Source organism: Ascidiella aspersa, chromosome 9 (assembly GCF_963924565.1).
Source record: "Ascidiella aspersa chromosome 9, kaAscAspe10.2, whole genome shotgun sequence".
Classification (NCBI taxonomy): domain Eukaryota; kingdom Metazoa; phylum Chordata; class Ascidiacea; order Phlebobranchia; family Ascidiidae; genus Ascidiella; species Ascidiella aspersa.
The window spans coordinates 15,065,359-15,087,222 of NC_139455.1; the positions used below are offsets into that span (position 1 = coordinate 15,065,359).

Sequence of the window (21,864 nt, forward strand, 5' to 3'; positions counted from 1 at the left end):
TAAACATTTTTTTCATATCCAAGACAAATAACGTACAGAATTAAATTAACAGACATAGGTTTGATCTGAAATGAGCTCTAAAACAAATAAAATGAATGAAACTTTATGGCTGAACTATTATTGTGTTGCGATGCTCACACCCCTAACTGTCAAGCAAGAATAGACGTTCGACAAGCTTCGTTATCTGATATTTAAGGATCTCGCATCTTCTACTTAGGAAGGCCTTCAGAATTTTATACGACGCACTTTAAAACGATGAGGTTGCTTGTCTTGAAACAACCCAAACGCTTCGGGGCGATAAACAACGAGCTTTAATTGATTGCTTGTACGTTCTGTGCAGCACCTCTCCAACTGAGCTCGGCAGGATGTGATATTATCTAGACACAAGTTGTTAAAGATGCTATATACGCTGCATACGAAACGTTTTTTAAGTTTCATTTTTGGTATAACTGCCGTGCTATGAAACACAAAATTAGCAAGTGCAAGAAACGAATCTATAGCTATTCTTTTTTTGAAAAACGATTTTCATCTTATAAATTTCGCGAAGAAATTAAAACATTTCCGCATTTAGTGCATGTCATATAATACACACGAATCTAACGGCTTCTAAATAGCAATTGATAAACAGGGACGAGTAGCGCAGTATATAGTACACGTATATACTTTGGGATTCCACAAATGATGCTGTAGCAGCGAGTTGAGGTATACATGTAATATTAATGCGCAGAACCGGTCAAGTTTTCCTACACTGAAATATTAACGAAAAAACTGCTTACAACACCGACTATCGTGATTTAAGTACATATAGATGTACCTCTACGGCTTGATATTGTAGGCCAATAGTAGGCCTTCTTGACAGAGCAACTATCCCGGCATATACAGTCACTAGGTCAGCTAAAAGGATCACACAAACAAGTACAAAGAAAATCAAGTGGCTGGTTTGCAACATAGCGCGTACTTCGTAAACAGCAACGAAAATAATAATGTATAAATTCACGGGGAAATATTTACAGATAACAAAGGTAAAACTAATATTGTATAGTATACTTTCAAGCGGTGGCAATATTCATTTTTATAGCCTTATTCTTATTTAACAATATACATCAGATATAAGGCTTCCCTACGATACTACCAAATAGGCCTAGCCTACTATTTTCCAAAAACCTGTTCGTCTGACTATTAGTATGTTAAGAACGGATTAGTACTAATGTGATTTCAGTTATATCATTACTGAGCTTATCCTACCTAAATACACTCATTCACTGAATTTTCTACGCTCTTAGGCATAAGCATTCAATTATGCTTAAATGGGCTAGATTTTGTTGAAACCTGACAATTACATAGACAAAGCAGCACCGCTTCTTTTTTAGGTCTGTAAGTTTAATAATTACCGTTTCGGCGCTTTAAGCACGGTGCATTCTGCCATGAAACTTCGTTGATTTCAGTCTAGGTCCTAGGAAATAACTTATGTTGCTGAAGCAATTGTGGCTGCTATACAACAGCCATGCTGCACTGACTTGTTTTACTATATTTGGAATATACACAAAAACCGCGCGCCCATTTTCATTTTGGAAAAAAAACTAAATCAAGATTGTTGCAACGCGAGAATTTGACAGTTTATCACGGCCGATGCACACGAAAGACGTGATAGTCGAAAATCAAAATCGTGATCGGGATAATTAGAAACGTAGGCCGGGAAAATGCACGGTAAAAAAATCTTAAACGTTTACAACGGAAAGGATCAAATACGTTTGCCGAACACCTTACTGGACGTTACTTCGAAAGCAGTTTATTTTTGGTCAAGCAGTAGCAAAGGCGTCATGTATTCTTTATTATTGCCAACATGACCTCGATCGAACCATGGTTAAGAACCACTGGTCTAGATTTTCATACAAACAGGTTGTTTCATATAAGGTGTAAACTCCCTATTTTTTTAACAAACAAAAAGTTTACAATTCGCTTGAAATTTTCACAGACAGTAAATTTATAAAACAGTTGTTTAGATTCAGAAAGTTAGTTTTCTGTTTGTAAATTCGACTGCATTTATGTCACGTTGCTGATACCGTTCCGAAGTATTCTGGACTGGACATCATTGATACCGATAAACTATTTTTGTAAAGCTTTAACATACTTTTAGAACTATTCCTATACCTCGGTTTACTGGAAACCGCTCGATCTACAAATTTCTAAACAAGCTTATCGCGTTCATACTGATGTGCAAAAGTATCAACAACATTTTAACAAAATAAGCAAAACTCGAATAACCGCCTTATTTTTATATTTTTCTTCATGGTATACTGTGCAACCTAAGTCTTGGAATTGTAAAATACCTAGTTTTTAACAGATAAATATAGGTATACCATATGAACGAAAGTGTCTTGGAATCCGCGAACAAAAAACTTTTGATTTTATAATATTTAGCTGATCGAACATCAATTTCACCAAATGCTTTTTACCATCTTCTATAACATTCATGTGACAAAACGGTAGTTTTTGTAAACAGTTAAAGCTCGAGTAGACTAAAGGAAGCAAGAAAGTCTTATTATAGTACTACGTAACATATGAGGGTCCTAAAACACAGAAACATAACTATGCTTACAGTAATTGTTGTAACCCTCTTGCTCTTCGTACACAACGCACCGGTTCCTACAAGAGCGCACCAAAACATTGGTTCAGCAACGTAATTTAGGTGCCGCAAGGGGTTCGACTTCAATTTGGCCCGCTTTTTATGTCCGTGCTAAATCAATTGCGACTCCACGTACATCGTCGTTTACGCTTCGCCTTCGCCCGTGGCGTTTTAGGTTTGCATCAGTGACCGACGTCAGAAGAGAGCCCTTGCAGCAAACATAGAACGTCGGGTGCCTCATTAAGACTGACGCCCAGCGCTGTACTTCGACGACCCCATGTAAACAAGCGCAATACCAGATATCGTCGTTAACATAAAGCAATCGGGATTACGCGGCGTGGAATTAGGTGACCGCTTGTAAGATATTTCGTGTGTTTAAATCGTAGACTCTTTCTAATCTTTACGCCAGTTATTCAGTATTGTAGGTTTGAATCAAAAGCGACCCACGTTATGTGAGAAAGATTCCTAATTAACTTGAAGAGGGCGTGAAGCGCATACAGATGTGACTCGAATTTGTCGTTTAAAAGGATCATCATACGTCCTTAATATTTTATTGTCGCTCAAACATAGCAAATGCATTATATCAAAACAATGTAAAAATATTTAGCTAAATGCTAATGCAACCAACAAAATTAATCACCAACTATATCCATACTACACAATAAAGTTATCGGTCAATTTTGATATTTGTATTTCGGGCTTCACCTGGGGATAACAAATAATGAATCAATAATAACTTAGATAGCGAATAACGTAAAAATACCATGTAGAACAAAAAAAACCTTTCTACGTCTCAACTTCTTTTCTTTATTAGCCAATATTTTGCCTGTGGTGCGACCTTTGGCGCATGTAAAATACGATTTAAAGCGTACATTTTCTTAAATTGGCAAAATAGCCTACAGATCAAATTTAAGTTAGTGGTGTAGTTACTAACTAAATGGTATAAATGAGTATTTAAAGGTAAGCTATATCGTCTGCTAAGTGAACAATAACTACATGTCGAGTCAAATCAAGTCCCAGGGGTAATCAATTCATTATAATTACAGTATTCTAAATATATCGCTTCGGTTACAGGGCAACCTTAACTCAGGGTCAGACAGTCTAATGCTATTGATGGCGGAATAACATCCGAAATGTTGGTTTATGAAACATATACCAACCATATTTTTGCATTCAACTTCTTTTTGTAATTGTTTAATTAGTTTACTGGGTATGTTAGTTTCCCATATGTATTTGTTCTATAGGTTACTTGCAGACAACACATTTTGTTACGACAGCCTTAGGTACGCTCAATATTTCTTGATCTCAAGGGATACCAAATTGATAAAAAGGACCTCCCCATACAGTACGCCAGACAATACTTTAAGCTAAAACCCTATTGTCCCACTCCTTAAAATTAAACCTTCTACACTTTCCCTGCTTACCACCATTCTATAATACTATCATGTTACCTATTTTAGGGTGGTCCAAAACCTATTATTTGTTGCCCGAGAAACGTTGTTTAAATCAAATATACTGCAACTTAACTCTGTTTACGTCCTGATCCTATACTGGTTATTTAAAGATAAGTAAAATAAGAACAGCAAAGTTATTAAAATCAAGGTTTAAATTGTCAGTGTTTGATTGTTTGTAGTCATCATGCAGACAACTGTACGTGGCCTGCGAATCGAAATGATTTTAGAACGCGCGAATAGGCAAGTTTGGACCATCCTGATCTATGTAAAGATTACCGTACTTTAAAATAATTAATCCTCACTCTGTTGAACAAACGTTCGGATTGTTATTATAAGATATTGGTCTCACTTTTCAAATAAACAAGCTGCGTGATTTGACGCAAGCATTGTGCGCTAAACACAAAAACACAACTTTGGGCACATCTAGAATGTTTTGTCATAATCGTCATAGCATTTACGTTAATATATAAACGTAAGCCAATAAGTATTAAGTAGTGTATGTAGGACGATACCATTAACTCTAACAAGTAATGGTTTGATTTTTGCGGTTACTTCGGTAAAAATATGATGCAGTAATGTGTCCGTGGCAAGTTTCGTTTAGGGTTTAGTACGCATTTACGTCTATGTCAGTCAACACATATAAAATAATACAAAGGTGGTAAAAATTATTCCATATGACATGTAACTTTACCTTATCATAAACTCCTCACAGATACCTTTATAAACTGTTTCAGCGAACATCGACGATGACCTGTTCTTCGCATTTCGAGGCTCGGTAACGCATTTCTATGCTAGGTATAGCCTACGTTCCTGTCGTGTATTACCTAGCAAAAATATGCGCCCTTTGTAGCACTTTTGGCCAACATCCACTGTGTCACACACAACTGTTTTTAAACCCATGCAGGTAGTGTGCAGCTACGCCTGAATTTAACATGTAGCAATTACAGCATTTATGTAGCCGCCTGCCAGAAGTGTGGAAACAAACATATCGGGCGAACTAAAACCAAGTTTTTCACTAGTTTGAACGCCCATCGCTAACTCTAGCGCGCGTAGCAATTTACTTATAAAAATAACTCGTGCCTTAAAACCAATAGGTTATTCACCGGTTAGGTTTCCCACAATATTAAACATTCTTTCAATGACATAAAATTTATTAAAGGAAGGCGGATGTCAAAAGTGTTTTTTCCTTTTCTGTATATAATATAATGTTTTTGCTATTAACGAGGCTTCAAAAGGTATATAGTGAAGGGGGTTGCACTCCAGGAAAACTTCATTATAGGCTTACTCCGCTTTGGACAGTATTTTGTTTCGTTTTCTGTTTTTTGCTAAACATGTGCCACCGAGTTATAAGCAAGCCCCGGGGTAAAACATCGTTTTTCGCGAAAATGCCATAATCGTTTTCTACTTTCACAACAGCGACAAAATAAATCCCAGTTGCCTTTTCGTTTATTTTCATTCGCTAATCACTGAGTCGATGAAGTCCCTCAGTTTGGCGACACGAGCGAATATGCTAGCGATCTCTGTGTCGCAATTCGCCTCGCCGAAACTCACGATGCCCATGTGGTACCAGCGATCATTCACGTAACAGCTCAGCGGTCCTCCGCTGTCGCCCTGTGTAAGGCATAAATAAGGTTATTATTTGTATTTTTTAATATGCTCAAAAGGTATTTTGCAAATTTATTGAGCAAAAAATAAAAAAAATACTTTTCCTTTTGTAACACGACAGGGTTTTGTGGGATTTACCAATTAGAAAAATGTACACAATACATTAATAAGTGTAATTGTTGTGCAAAAGACGCCCGGGCTCTTCTACCTATGTGTCTTCTAATAAACTTATTAGAATAGCGCAGTGGCATTTTAAATTTATAAATATGTTAAAGTGAGTAAAACTTTCTTTTCATGTTTAAATTAAACCTTATATATTTCATTAATATGTTTAATATACAGCAAAATACAGCAAAGCTAGTAATTCAGGTCAGACACAATAAACATATCTTAAAAGATATATATATATATTTCGCCAATCAAGGCATCGTTAGTATATGTCAGTATATCTCATTCAAATTAAGATATACTGACGATGTCTTGATTGGCGTAATATATATATATCTTTTAAGATCTGTTTATTGTGTCTGACCTGAATTACTAGCTTTGCTGGAATATTGTGCTGTTACTGATCAGGAATTAAGGTCGGTATTTATCTTGCAAGGGTCAAGGTGATTTCCATTATTCACATATTCAGTGCAACATAAGTTTTATATATTTATACATAATTTAGTATTTGTATGTTTTATTTGATCGGAGGGGAGCGATTAGAATATAAAATAAAGTAAGAGCTACCTAAAAAAAGGAACCACTTTTCTGTATAACTATCTCTTTTACTTTAGTTTTCATTTTGCCTTATTCCAGTGATCCCAACATTTTATGGCTTGCGGTAGCCTACCCTCAAGTAATTCACTAAAATGTCACAATAAACGACACTGGAACGACACATATCAACTTTGCACAATGTAAAAAAATATAATTTTGAGTTGTAAGAGGCTTCTATATAAGCACCACATTCTTAAAGATTCCCTAATATTTTTTGGCACCTCTGAGCATTGAAAATGGCTCCCCAGCATGGTGCCGCGGCACCCTGTCCGGAACCACTGCTCTAGTTTATGAACGTAGGAGAAAAATCCTAGTGTTTAAAGATTCTTACAGGTCTCAAGTCTTCCGGGCAAGTCATAAACCTTGAATCTCGTCAGAATAAAAAATTGTTATAATAGGCCAGTCACAATTTCAAAAATGTGCTTCATGTGACGATAATCTTGGAAATGTTTTACATGTAGACTAAAAGGAAAACAGGTCATATCCTTTTTAACTACAGAATAGTGGAATTCGCGGAACGTACAATATCATGTAGCACCGATGGAACATGTTTGGCTTCTGGCTCTTTACCTAAACTAGATTACCGCAAAATGAAACGAATACCTTTTTTCCCTGCGAGGATCGTGTGTCCTTTGCAAGGGCCAAGATTTCATATGATTCCTTTTAAATTGTAATGCCAACTTTTTGGGTCAAAGAATCTCCGTTTAGTTAGTGCAAGCAACCAGAATGTATATAGAGAAAAACACAAACTCTACTAAAAACTGATTTGAGGCCTTGTTGAATTTGTCACACAGAAGTATTAAGTTGGTGGCTATATATATACAGCCAAAGAGACTCCTAACAAACCCATAAGCTTGTCTTGGTAAATGCATCCAATATTGATATAAAATGGTCGGTTTACATTAACAAAGTTTTGTAATTCATTCTTGATGGGAATATACAACAAGATGTAAAAAGAAATAATAACTACATTACAAGGTAATAAGTAACCTATCCAGTATTAGGACTCACACGACATAACAGTACCACATGCGCAATATTATCATAACACAAACCTAAGGTTGTTGAAAAAAGTCCAAGTCGCCTAAATACCATCTAAAATAGTACAGAAAGGTAATAGGACAACTGGACGCAGCCGTTTCTGCACTGGCCGTTCTAGCATTGCCAATTCGGCGCCGTGGTTTGAACCACGTCATTTTCGACGGTGTTAGGGCACAGGAGTATTTGCTGTTGGTTAGGATTATATGAATAGGCCATCGTTGTTACGAATTAAGTTAGGGTTTAGGTTTGGGGCTGAAAATCTTGTTCTGGTATGGTTTATGTCTTATTCTGATGGTTTTAGGTCATATTTCGATGTGTTCTTACTCCAAAAGATATGTGTTTTTTTTGCTAAAAGTAAAACTACTGTTGGCTAGACTATAAACGTAGCGTTTAAAATTATTCAAAAAACTTATAAGCACTCGTATGGTTAATGCCGATTGTTCAGTAAGCCAAACTTACGTTGCACGCGCCTTTTCCCTCTCCACCTGCACACTGCATATCTGCGGTCGTGTCGAGGTTGGCTTGCTGGTACAAATTGAAGCAGTCTTCATCGCCCATTAAGGGAAGAACGGCCTGTTGTAAGATGTTGGTGCCGCGGTTACCTCCTGACGAATGCAAAATTAGACTTATTTAACTACAAAATAGTTTTTTTAGGCGCGAAGATGAAAGCTGTATAGTTGAATATAGAAACAAAAGAGAACTTTTGTGCAATGCTACCATTAAAAATGACGAGCCGTATTGTTAGTGTCTTGGGGAATTGTAATGGCAACCAATGATGATTATTCTGCTGCAACAAATCTCTTTTTTACTAAATAATAAATTGAGGAAATATATCAAAACTTTATGTAAAACATGTAAACATTAATTAATTGGGATACCCAAACACATACTGTACTTTTAGCGAACTATGTAAAACAAATAATTTATGCATGTTTCTCTACATTTTAAGTATCAAGTTATTTGCTCGTTGTGTAACTAGATATTTAAAAGCCATTGATTTGGCAATTAAAACTTGAATTTGTCCTGCAGTACATTCAATATATTCTATAGCAGACCAATTAATTGTATTATATCGCCCAAGGCAAGATGCAGATGTATGATCTATTGTCATCTCCTCATTTAAAATTGCAGGTTCTTCAACAGGACGATGCCAAGTAATTGCACTACTACCCAAAGAAGCAATTTAACAAATAACGGGGCGTGCTTGCCTTCAGCGGTCACTCCCCAGCCAGTGACGACACAATTCATGCCTGCTGGAAAGGACCAATCAGCGTGCGCCAAACAGGCCAATGAAACGTGTTCGTTCAAGACTGCAGGAGTTTCCATTCGCACAAGGGCTGAAAACAGAAAACAAATTGAAATTGTTGATCTCTATTAAAAATATAAATGTTAAAATTAGATGTTTGGAGACCATTTGTGAGACATTGGGTGAATTTCAAAGACTGTTACCCACGTTTGATGCCAATGCCAGTTATTCCTCAGTGTGTGTAGTCTGAACAATTGGGCTTCGGCCTTTAAGCTGGTTTTTACTTAATAATATAATATTATTAAATTTGGAAAAAATCAATCGCTTTACCAACGTCGTGGCTTCTATCGGGGTTGTCGTAACTCGGGTGGGAAACCTTGGCAACAATGTCGATTAATTGCTGGGAATTTTCGTTGACTTGCTTGTTGTGCATTCCCAAGGCTACCTGATCGGAACCATAAGTTCCAATACTGCAAAGTGGAACGTAGTTTTAAAGACGGCAAATAACTAATGATTGGAAAGCAAGAGTGTGATTTTAAAAACGAATTATTTCACGGCGTATGAAAAATCATGTAAATCTATATACGACGTTGAATTGTCTACTTTACTATATAATTACAAAAAAATGAAAAAAAATGCAGACATATAATAATAGTAGGACGCTCTTAATTTCTGTTATAGGCATTTTTATTATGAAACACTAAAAAGCAGACGTATTCGCATACCTATTCTATATGGTGTATATCTATTCTAATCGATATACTACGATATGTTTTAGATAAATAAAACAATATTATATTCATAACATGCCCTTTACCAAACAAAACTAAGCTGCAGTGGAGAATTGTATTTTAAATTAGATAAATTTACAAGATAATTTCAGCACAGTGAGCCGCAGTGACCACCCACTGCTCCGTGACCAAGGTTCCGCCACAATATGCCGATCCATATGAACCTTGCAGCGACACCTGGCGGTTAAAAAATATAAAAATTATTTAGCAACGACAGTCAATATTTTTGTACGACTATATCAATGCGATTGAAGACTAAAATGGTCATACAAAAACCCGACCATCTGAAATAGCGAAAATACGGTGTTCGCAAACTTTGAGGCTTGCAGTGTTTGAGCTGCCAGATCGCAGCGGCGCAGTGGCCGGCCAATGGGGTGCACGAAGGCACTCGATCTGTACTATTCGCCACACTAAATAAATAAATGCAAACCGCCTTCAGGGAGATTTTTAAACCAAGTTACCAAAATAACAATCTTCCTGCTTAACCACTTGGCTATTTCATTATAAGTATAGCCCATCTTCGTCTCAGACAACTGACTTTTCTTCAGCCGTTGGCCAATGGCTCTTCCAGCTTAACGTTATCTTAACCAGGGGTGACCAAACTACGGTCTGCGGGAGTTTTTCCAAATCATCCTAAAACACGGGTATTAATACTTTATAAGAAAAATTTTGGTTGGGAAGCACTGAGTTAAAGGGTCCTGTTGTTGCCAGTCAACTTCTCGAAAGAATGTGCAATTAGGACCAATTATATTCCCATTGTTTGCGACGAATTGGAAGTTATGTAGTATTTTATTATTTTAACCGTTTTAAATCCCTATCGTCGGACATTATTGATAGACACCAAAACAACGTTTAGGTATTAGTGACTTTACATAATCGCCCGATTATACTTTTTCGTAGGAAATTGGCTACTTACCTTATAAAGTATTGATTCGACTTAGGAATTAGTGAACAACTAACCCACCTCTGAAGCACTTGTAAGCTATAGTAACGTAACAATTACATTTACACTTAGAAACGCAAACGCAAAATCACTTTTTATCAAGATGTGCAAAAGACTGTTTAAAATAAGCTAATGTCCGCTAAATGTATGAGGAACTGAAAAAAATGAATGGAAAGCCGGGGTATTTTAGTTGGCTAATCGGGGCGCCGGGAAAGTTAATTAGACTTAAAGTAAGTCTAATTTTAACTGAACATTCGCACGCAAATTCGACTGGGAACAGAATGTACTTGGTTTACTTGTCATGTGAGTAAGGTTGAATGATATCATGTTATGACGTAATTTTGTTATATTCCCAGGAAAATTCCCAAAACTCTATAAAGAAAAGGTCTGAATCCGACCCTGTCTTTAACCTACCTGCCACGGCCAGCTGTGGGGAATAGCTTCCTCCCCGTTCACCACTCTCGCTCCAGGGTTCATCCAGGACATGGCGGAACTCTGGGTCTTGTAATCGAATTGGCTCAGATGTGGTTCAACGGCAGGTACGCCACAGTTGCTGTCGTCCTGATTGCCGGCTGAACACATATAAGAATAGTGTGCACTACAAACTAACGTTGCCCGGTCATCGAATAAAACTATAGCGAGTTTAATATTAAAAGTTGGGTCAACGATTTTATAAGAGCATAGCAAAACGACTTACCAAACTTATCAGATTTAAAGGCCCATTTAAGGCTTGTATATTATGGAGTAAAGTAAGGGACAGTTTTTAAATGTGCCAGCAAGTTGGAGTTACAACTTACGCGGGAAGTTTCCTCCTCCACCATTTCCTTGTGTGGTCGTGCTGACTGTGACCGTAGTCGTCGGGTCAGTGGGCGGGTCAGTGGGTGGGTCAGTGGGTGGGTCAGTGGCCGCCGTTGTGGTCGTAGTGGGGGGCTGGTTCGTTGGGGTAATTGTTTGACCCACTGTGGTCGTGGTGGTACTTGGTGGTTCTGTTGTGGTGGACGGCGGTGGAACTGTTCAATGCAAAGCTGAGAAATGAGGCCTGAATATCATTAGTTTTTAATTGCTTTTCTGTTTGAACTTAATGTTTAACTAAATAAAGGCGTTAAAATGAGCCAGCCTCACAAAACAAGTATACGTTTGTCGATATTATAGTAGACTGAAGCAAGACATGCGTAGCGAGCTAGCGGCGCAAAGTTGATGGAGGCCTGACGTATCCGTAGACTTAGTGTATGGCTGTATGTTAGCAATATTGCGCTAAGATCCCAAATCACAATACCGCTATTCGCATTTAATTGTTTTATACTGCTTTGTTTAAATGTAAGCCCCTGGACAGGTCCTGCCTTTATTTTGACAATTTAAAGTTGTATTCCGTCAGAAATAGTAGTGCGTCGTCGTAATAATATGGCGTTAAAAACACTAAACAAAATAATAAAAAAGAAAACATTTGTAGCATGCACAAAAACATTAATTAAATTATTATTATTAAACCATATATACAGTGTCATAATATATTTAAAAAACACAATTTGCAGAAAAATCGATGCTTGTGTTTCAGTATATTATAATAAAAACTATATATACTTAAACAACTTGTACAATTAAATAAACAACAAATCTCATTGTAATTGTAAACGCATGTGCGTTGGTGTTGGTTTAAAATGAATTTTATTGGAAGATATATCACAGAAAAAAAATATTTTTAGTTATGCTTCAATGGGCACGAAAGTGACCTTACTAAAAAGGCCTTATTTTTAAATGTAGAATGTATTTGAGTACGTAAAATAAAAACGTCATTTTTTTCAGCCAGACTTGTTCTATGCACTAGAAACTTTTTAGTCATATAGTAGGGATATTATGTAACAAAACAACTATTACCGTCTCCAAACGCAGCGTAAGTAATGTGAAATCCTTTCCCTCTTGGTCCTGCCGCCCAATCGGACGCGGTCATGAACGAAACGGACATTTTATCAGTTGTCATAGTAAGCGGGGTTCGCGAGCCGCATACCATTGCTGAAATACAAATGAAACATCACTAATTGTATCAGATCCACAATGTATTTGTTCAACAGCCTGTCATTAGAGTAAGGTACAAACTGCCAAAAGCGACCAATTACCCGGCCTATATATACAAAGGACACTTCTTTTGTAAAACAACAAGTTAATATTTTTCATGAACGCTAACTTACATTAAATTATTGCCATGCATTTAGGAAACGTGCTTTCTAATAAAACATACGGTTTACAAAAAAAAAACAGTTTCGTGTACAAGTAAACTCGTTAATTGTGACAACCATCATGACTTTAATGCGTCACCCACAGAAAAGGGGTGGTTTAAACCAGTGCTTCTTAAAGTTTTTTAGTTTTGTTCACACCTAGCATCGATCTCCAGATTTCATTCACCCATGTCTAATGATATGATAAAACTATCTCGTCTATATATAACAGCACACAATTATTTGGGTTGTTTCGATTTTTGTTAAGATCAACTCAAGCTAAGTTTTACCACTGAAAATCTACAATTTCAGAATTATAATGCTACAAAAGCACAAAACACAGTCACCAAATTTTTGTACTTAAACACTCAGTACAAACCAACTTCACTATTACATTAAGCAAAATGATCAATTTATACACCAAGATTCAACTAACTTACTTCCAGGGACAGACGCGTTGCCGTCATCGTAAATCATGAGATAGTCATAGCAACCTCCGGCGTCCAAATCAACAGTGTCAAAAGTAATGCGGTAGCTCTGAGCTCCCGGCACGCGAAATTTCCATCTCTCAGATGAAGTCGCGCTGTAGCTGTACGGGAAGTTCTCGCTGGTGATCGTACCGTAAGGTTCAAAGATTTCGACGATATATTCTGGATAAAACGCAATTATCACGAATCGTGTATGTTGCTTGCGCCCGGTCCTTTTGGCGTAATAATATCTTAACGTAACAGCTTTTATTTTTATTAAATAAACTTTAAGTATATAATTACGTACCTGATACATCAGCTCTAGGTTGAGGCAATGCTTTTGCCAGACAGCACAACAACGATACAACCAGAAAGCTTCTCATTTTGAATTCACTTGAAGCCCAAATTACTCAATACAGTTACAATATGGAAGTTAGGTAACCGCCTTTAGGTAAGTCTTTAAATATACCTAGCGCAGACTATTTTTAATATCGTGTGATCGAGGCCACCTGTAGTTTGCTTGTCGCAAGATCACGCAATGTTTAAACTATGTTTTATTTTTTGCTGTCAGCATTTCGACTTTAATTTGTACAACCAAGCGGCGAAACGAACCATATGTCGGCACTTGTTGGGTTCAATTGATAAATGTTTGCTTTTTGTTCTGTTAGCATAAATGAACGCTAATGCAATGTATTAAAACGTTGCGACACTCTTGACCCAAGTAGAACTAAATTGCTCTTACAATCAACCGGAAGGGCACTAAAAAATATGTCATTAATTTATCTTGTCTTGTAAATGGCTGAATGTCTGTTTAGAAAATCTTGATTTTAACGGCTTTAGGTTTTAATTATACTATAACAGAAACAAACAGCAATTGAAACCAATTAAACGCAATATTTTCGAGCACTACACGATATAAGGTAACATATGACGTCATATCTGACTTAATTATGACAACCCTTGTAACAACGATTTTTGATCCTCGCCCTGATCTGTTAAAATGTCAAGGTGCGATGCCCCAAACGTAACTATAATATACAACATGGTTTTTGCAAAGTTTTTTGTCACTGCGAAGAAATAATATACGCTGTTATTTTATCTCGGTCTTGTCATTAATTTATTTATTTTTGACCAAATAAAGTCAATATAGGACTATTAGTTTTATAAGATTAGGAGTATGTGCGACAGGGCGTTCAAAAGTGTAGATGTTCAATCTGGAAGTTACTGACGCTTCTTTTGTTTCTGGTCAAAGGATATTAGGGTAGACAAATCAGAATGCTGTGGTTGATTAAAAAAATCAGAATGATGTTGTTAATTAAAGTGCACTATAGTCAAAGGTGATAAATATAGGAAAAATCTTACTCTTTAACATAACGAATTTAAAAAGCGATGTTAATTACTACATCGATGAGCCGAACTAATGTTTTTTATTGATAATAAGTACTTAAATCACATGTGTAACGAAATAATTAGTTCATTACTGACGCAATGTTAATTGTAACTAATAAAGCTTAGGCCTACTCGTTTTAAAAAAAGTTGCGCCTAAGTGTACATAGGTTTATGTTGCTCAACAAGACGTTGCAAAGTATAACGCGTAATTGTAATGGTCTACTGTAGGCCAATATTTAGCGAGTTTTCGTCACAATGTAATTTACAATTAATGGTAACGCGTTACTAATGGCTTTAAAATCATTTTAGCATGACGTTTGACTGCTTTAGCATTATGTTTAAATGTCTTAAAAACTGGCTGAATTTGACAACAGTGCATTGTGCTGCAAAGCACTCATTATATGGGCAAAAATTCAACTAACAACCTGGTGTTTTTGTCCCGTATTTTGAATACAATTAAAACATGGAATACAGTTGAAACAACTAACAAATGGTAGTTGGTTACAATGTTAAATATTTGTTACCTAATTTTACGATTACATTATGTAGCAAATTGTTAAGATGGATGGCTGTAAGTTAAGTGATTTAATTCAAAACCTATAATTCTACAATACCTTGGAATTCTACTTAAAACATCCGTAGTTACATGAACTGTTGAACTGATAGAATGCTTCTTGCGGTAATTTTGATAATCCAAAATCATACCTTCTCCCAGGTCAGATAAAATAATTTTTTATTTACGTGATATACGGACCTCAAATTCGTTGAGAAGCAGTGGTTTATATTTCCCTCGAAAAAGAGTGTAAAATGGGGACATTAAAGACTGACATACAACTATTAGGTGTTTATTTATTTTTCTTATTTGAGCTTAGTGGTGACGTCATTTTGTATCGCTAAACGAGTAATTGTAACTTTGCAGGCTCTTGTTCCCTTGAAATCATAAAAAGCTATTTAAAAAAAAAAGTTTAATAGTCACAACATCTTTTTGATTAGCATTAACAAAAACAAGTTATGGTAGACAGGTCGTAAGTTATTTTAACATCATTTAAATCAAAGGAGAATGTAAAAGAGGTTGTGTAAACTTTAAACGTTACTCAACGGACGCCTGTTATAAAAACACCAACTTGTCCTAGTTGCCCATTTAATTCTTTACGATGGATATGGTTAGCGTTAGCGACCCAATGTGCAGCCTCCATATCATCCAAACTAGTTTAAAACATCCCGATTGAAACCAATAAGCAATTACGATCGTATGAAAAATTGAGAAATAAAACAACAAAGCACATACGATCGCTGGCAGTTTATTGTTTCCAACGTAACAGCGGGTCGGGAAAAAACAAAAAAAAAACGTCTTTAATACATTAAAACATGATTCTATATAAAGTTGCATTCCCCCTACCGTTACCGGTGCGGTAGTAATAAAGCTTTGCGTCACGAAAACGCGCTAAAATGAAGATAAAAGACGAATGCTAAAAATGTCCATTAAATGCCAGAGACCCAGTTGGATTTGCAGAGAACCTACACTTCAACGATCACACGACCGCCTTCTTCGAACTTTTTGATCTTCGTAACTTCGGGAAACGCTTGTATTCTTCAGTACATTCCCGATATGTTAACGTTTCGCGGCTTTTTAATCTTTTCGATATTCTTGACTATCATGTCGTGTAAGGTCGACTGTTAAATAAAAAATAATAAACGTCATTGTACACTTTTTGCAGAAAGCATTTTTGGTAAATTTGCCCGACTATAACTTGCCTGCAAAACTCATAATGTTACTAGGGCCGCAACAAGCGAAAAAAAAATTCTCAGGTCACATATACTGAAGTTGATATAACGTACGAACCAGCCATCGCGCAAAAATGACCCTAACTTGGTTTAAATACACAAATAAAATCGGTCCACAACAGACTACTCCGCGTATTTTGGTGTGGCACAATTCTCCAAACGTTAATCCACGTTATGAGCCTAATAATTCAACTATTCATGTTAAAATGCGACTTGCGAACTGTGTTCTCGCCCTAAAATTGGATTTTTACTTAATTATTATCATACTTATTGACACGGCACTGTATGAATGAATTTTACTATCCCGCAAGCCATATGTTGTGCAGACATGAACTAGAACAAGGGCAATGTAAAACAATCAAATAAAAATGTTTTGTACCGAAAAAGATTTTGCTTAAAAAACACGTTTTAAAATATATGTGACACGGTTAAGGGGGAAAACTTTACTTTTTTTTACTTTTTTTAACACTATTTTGCTGTTATAATAAGATAACTACGGAGTTTGTTTTTCCCTATTCCACAAACGATGATAGTTATTTCAAACGTTTGACTGTTGCTCCACAAAACTGGATGTCCAGCCAAAGGTGGTGAGATAACAACACAGTATTTACCAATAGTGGTGTCATTTTGTAAAGACAAACTTGGATTATTCAATTAATAATACGTACGTAATGATTTCTAAGTTCAGCTATCATTAGACGAATGCTAAGTAGCTGCTTTTCGTCGACTTCCTGAACAAACTGCCGGTAGTCGCCGCAGTGCGGATATTTGGCAATCTTCGAAACGATTTGGCCCCTACAAAAACAATTTAGTAACGTTCTAAGGAAAATATAAAAACGCGTCAATGCACACTTGAATAAAACAGCCCAAATATAAAATTCTCAAAATACGATATGTGCCACAAAAGTTGTTAGTCGAATTTGTAATGAGTGCTTTAAATACTCGCAATGTTCAGGTTTAGTAGGGTTGTTCAAAAAAACACTTTACTGTCAAATTTCAGTGGGGACCCTCTGGAATTGTTAGGTTGCGTCTAAAACAGGGCTTTGGAGCAGTCGTAAATGTTAAACGGCTCCGGCTCCAGAGCTCTCTTTTATCATAGGTTAGCTCCAGCTCCAGAGCTTATTGATACCACTGCTCCGGCTCCAGCTCCGGCTCCATTACGTCAAAAACTGAGGTTTAAGGCTAAACGCTTAATTTGCAATATCTAGCGTTTCAAAATATTCACAAACGAAACACCACAATGGTTAGTTACAAAAGGTGCGCCAAAGAGGCAATAATTCCTAATTTTGTGAAGAGTTGCTGTTAAATTATGTGAATTCAGCTATTAGTGGAAGGCTAGTAGCATAGCATCTTATGAAATACATCAGAGCCGGAGCTATTTTTTAAACAACTGGCTCCAGCTCCATTTAAATTTCACGTGGAGCTCCGGCTCCGTTAAAAATGTACGGCTCCGGGGCTGCGGCTCCACGCTCCGGCTCCAAAGCCCTGCTAAAAACCCCTCAAACCAAATCGTAGCACTTTTGGTTAAGTATTAACCGTGCTACGTCAATTTAAAAATTCAGATTTAGGCTAAAATTTTGGAAAAAAATAATTTATCTCACCAAAGAAAAAAACAATTTTCTAGTTTTTGCATTGCGTTGCAATTGAATAGCTAGGAATAAACCAGTTTTACAGTTTAAAAGTGAGTAGTCATTGTATAAATGTTTCATTTCAACAACATTTGCTAGGTTGTTTTATACGAAATATGGCTTAAAAATTTAAAATAAAGTAGATGCAGCACACATGACATAAAATCAATAAAAAAGTGCATTTAGTCCACACAATTATATTAATTACTTACCTAAGTTCCAAAAAAAACGTGCTAAAAAGCCATTTTTCGTACAAAGCAGCCTAACAAATGTTGTTAAAATGTGACATTTGTACCATGACTACTCACTGTTTTACTGTAAAACAAGTTTATTTATGGCTATTCAATTGCAAAGCAATGCAAAAAAAGTAGAAAATCTTTTTTTTTTCAGGGGTAGGACAATTTCTTTTTTTTCAAAATTTTAGCCTAAATCTGAATTTTCAAATTGACGTAGCATGGTCAATACTGAACCAAACGTGCTCAGATTTGTTTTGTGGGATTTTTAGACGCAATCTAACAATTCCAGGCAGTGGCGTATCCAGGGAGGGGGGTTTGGGGGTTCGGACCCCCCCCGAATTTCTGGATACGCCCCTGAATTTCCAGGGGGGTCCCCACTGAAAATTGACAACAAAGTGTTTTTTTTGAACAACCCTAATGTAGCATGTTTGTTTTCAAAATTGTTTTGTTCAGCATAACAGCCTTTAAAGACAGCGCTGTTTGCTTTGATTGTATTTCTTAACAAAATTGTGTTGCTACTACGGGTTGTTTAATTTTTAACAAACAAGGACATCAATCATAAAACTTTGAAAAATATTAAAAGGTGTTGCTAAAACAAAGTTTTAATGCTGTTTTTAAAATATTTAATTATTGTAGCATTTGAATACTCAAGTAAAAGATATCACAGTGTACCAGGTAGGGGCCAATAACATAAATTTGCTTTGTAAAAACATCTTTAAAATAAATGTGTTGGACGAATTGTGCTTTATTATTAATAAATAGTCTTCAGATGCATTCTAAACAAATAAAAAAATGTTAGCATAATTTAAGTCAATATTTTGGTTTACGGCAATTATTAAGGCAAATTTTTACCAAGATGTGACCTTTCTCTTGTCCCACATTTTAATGAGATAATTCTAAAAATCCTAAAATTAATCCTAAAAAAAGTTATTTATTTGTCTTTAAACAAAACGAAAAAGGTTGCTAAACAATTTCAATCAGGATTTATTTACAAAAAATATTACCTTGTAAAAAAATATTTAGAAATTTGATCAAGATATGAAGCTGTTTCACTCTCTACTTGACGCAATTCAGAAAGTGTCTCTTCCTGTGTAAATAAAACACACACAAGTCAATTTTTTAAAGATCAATTTAACTCACAGTTGGCGTGAAAAATGTATTTCCTAAATTTTATTAAACATTACGCATTTAAAACTTTTGCAGCATGACAGACAACAGCAGCATAAAATATAACTTTCCACAGATGAATTCCTGTTTTAAGTTCAAAAAAATATCACTTCAATACAAAATTATTTATAACTCAAAAAAAGATGCAAGTATGTTTGTTAGAAGATATAAATATGTTTGTTTCTTGAGAAATATTCACTTTTTTCAATTGAAAAGATTTACTTAAATATAACTTTTTACCTGAATGGATACTCCAAAATTGTTTCCATCTTCGATTTTGGGAATAAGTAGAGTAACCCACATGCGCACTGTGTTTGACTTTTCAATCAGCATTAAAATTTCGGGTTTGATTCGCTTGACTAGCTTTAGGATGTGTTCATTGCAAGTTACTGTGCCATTTGGAAATAAAAGAACTTTTGAACCTGTAGGCAATCAAGTTTTTTAATAGAACAGCAAATAAAGGAACAAATTACTTAAACCTTATGTTTTGAACAATTTGTTGATAACATTAACTTGTTTAATAAAAAAATCTTTCAATAACAATTTTGGGTTAATTTTTGTTATACTTGAGGTTTTGGATAGATCAAGGTCATCATTTGGTAAAGCTAATTTTCTCTTCTTAGATGAGCTATTGTCGCCAGCAGCCACATGATTGGTAGTCACCTCTGGTTCAGGGATTGGGATGTTTACTTCCTTTAGGAGATTTGTCATGTCTAAAGTCATGCCATCTTCCTGTACAAACAAATTCAATGATTTACATCTCTAGCTATATACCACTTTCTGATAAATTGGAGAAAGTAATTGTATAAACAGAACGATTTAATGGCAGTTTTTAGGAATTTGGGGAGGTCAGATAGGCAAATGCAGTTTTATTGCTCAACCAGGGTTAGGATTTTGCCTGCTCGCCTATTGATTCTTGACTAGGTCCCTATTGATTCCTGTATATTTTTTTGGAGGGGGAAGGGTGGCAAAACAAATCATGAAGAATGATTTTAAACTGGCACAAGCTGTTATGCAAAAAATGAAGCTTTATATCTTTGTTCAGCATGTTTGTAATAACCATAAATCATTGAATCGGGACCAAGGATTGATCAATAGCTTTATTATAGTTCAAAGTATCGTTCATTTAGTCATATTGTTTATTTTGGGGCATGAGGAATTTTAATAAAAACGTTAATTAGTTTCGTACACATAATTGATTAAACTTATCTTACCATGTGTGTAAAAAACACACTAATTTGCAGTTTAAGAAGTATGTATACATGCAAAATAGAAAGGAGACAGAAATCTGCGGACGGTGTGCTGTCAGTTGAGCCGAGTTTTTGGTTTTTTTATCTATTTAGGTTTTAAGCTACAAAAGCATGAAATATTTAGATGCAATCAGGATGTACTAAATAATTTTAATAAAAATAAAGCCTTGGTCTATATTTATGACATAATACAGACTAGGATATAAGAGGTATTATGAAAGAAATAATACAAATTGGAGGTAATAAACTTAATATTATTCTCTGTTCCGCCAACCTAACCCATGATTTATAAATGTATTATATTATTTTGTTATAGATGGAAATGTCATCTTGAGTTTAGAGCAGAGGTTTCCAAACTTTTTTATATGGTGAACCAGTTTACTTTTTTAAAATTATGGCAAGTTTTGTGAAATCTCATTATTTCACATTCATGAGTGGGGAACAGGGGGTTAATAATAAAAACAATCAGAGATTTCAATAATGCTTTTCATAAACTACCATTTGGTCAAACCTACATTTTTACATATATATAATATAAGTTTCTTACTTTCAGCATTGAATCCAATTCTATGCATTTTCTTGGAAAGAAATCATTGATTAATTCTTCTGCTTCCTTTGTGATACTTTCTTTGAAAGCATCTACCTAAAAAGTACACAAAATATGTCTTAATGATAATAAAAACTAACTAACACAAACAAATTGACAAATACCTTTTGCTTTAGTTCTTTATCTTTGATGTCTAGATTCATATTGTTATCAGAAAGCGTCAAATTCAATCAATGTTAAGTATTCTGAACAATACGGTTAAAAGAGATGGATGAACAGTTTAATATATTCTACAAACAACACAAACGCCATAAAAATATTTTTACTAGCATTATACACATTAACGTCAACCTTTTTTTTTAAATAGTTCCACCGCGACCGCGACGATGTGATTACTTTTCAACATTTTCATCACGTTAATATTTCGACTTAAGGCGACACGCGACATATTTGGTATTATTATTCTTTAGGCAAATGTTGTCAACAAGATATATAAGCGCATAAAATAAATAAAACACAACTAGTGCTGTACTGATTTTAGACTTTTGGATAGATTTTGTAAAATTGCTTCGCTAATTAACGCGTCACGGATTAAGGAAAAAATGTCGCGTTTGTAATGTCGCCGCGCGAATAATACTTCGCTTGCTGTCTTTTGCCCTCAATAGTCCTCTGTTGTTCTTTTCAATCTTTTGTTGTTCTAAAGTTAGCTTT

At 35.5% G+C, this 21,864-nt stretch overlaps 2 protein-coding genes across 2 annotated transcripts; both read right to left on the reverse strand.

Moving 5' to 3' along the window:
• Positions 1-5,532: 5,532 nt before the first annotated feature.
• Positions 5,533-13,534, reverse strand: LOC146133183 (chymotrypsin-like protease CTRL-1). The gene is made up of 10 exons (XM_083397668.1): positions 13,459-13,534; positions 13,125-13,334; positions 12,347-12,481; positions 11,269-11,481; positions 10,886-11,043; positions 9,608-9,705; positions 9,068-9,207; positions 8,700-8,828; positions 7,951-8,096; positions 5,533-5,691 (listed from the first exon to the last, which is right to left on the reverse strand). The coding sequence occupies exons 1-10, from the start codon at positions 13,532-13,534 to the stop codon at positions 5,533-5,535; spliced, it is 1,464 nt and encodes a 487-aa protein (XP_083253794.1).
• A 2,349-nt stretch (positions 13,535-15,883) lies between these two features.
• Positions 15,884-21,356, reverse strand: LOC146133184 (proteasome activator complex subunit 3-like). Its single transcript, XM_083396684.1, has 7 exons — positions 21,318-21,356; positions 21,154-21,249; positions 19,923-20,088; positions 19,597-19,778; positions 19,194-19,276; positions 16,994-17,120; positions 15,884-16,214 (listed from the first exon to the last, which is right to left on the reverse strand). Exons 1-7 carry the CDS (start codon positions 21,354-21,356, stop codon positions 16,134-16,136), a joined length of 774 nt encoding a protein of 257 aa, XP_083252810.1. The 3' UTR covers positions 15,884-16,133.
• Positions 21,357-21,864: the final 508 nt, after the last annotated feature.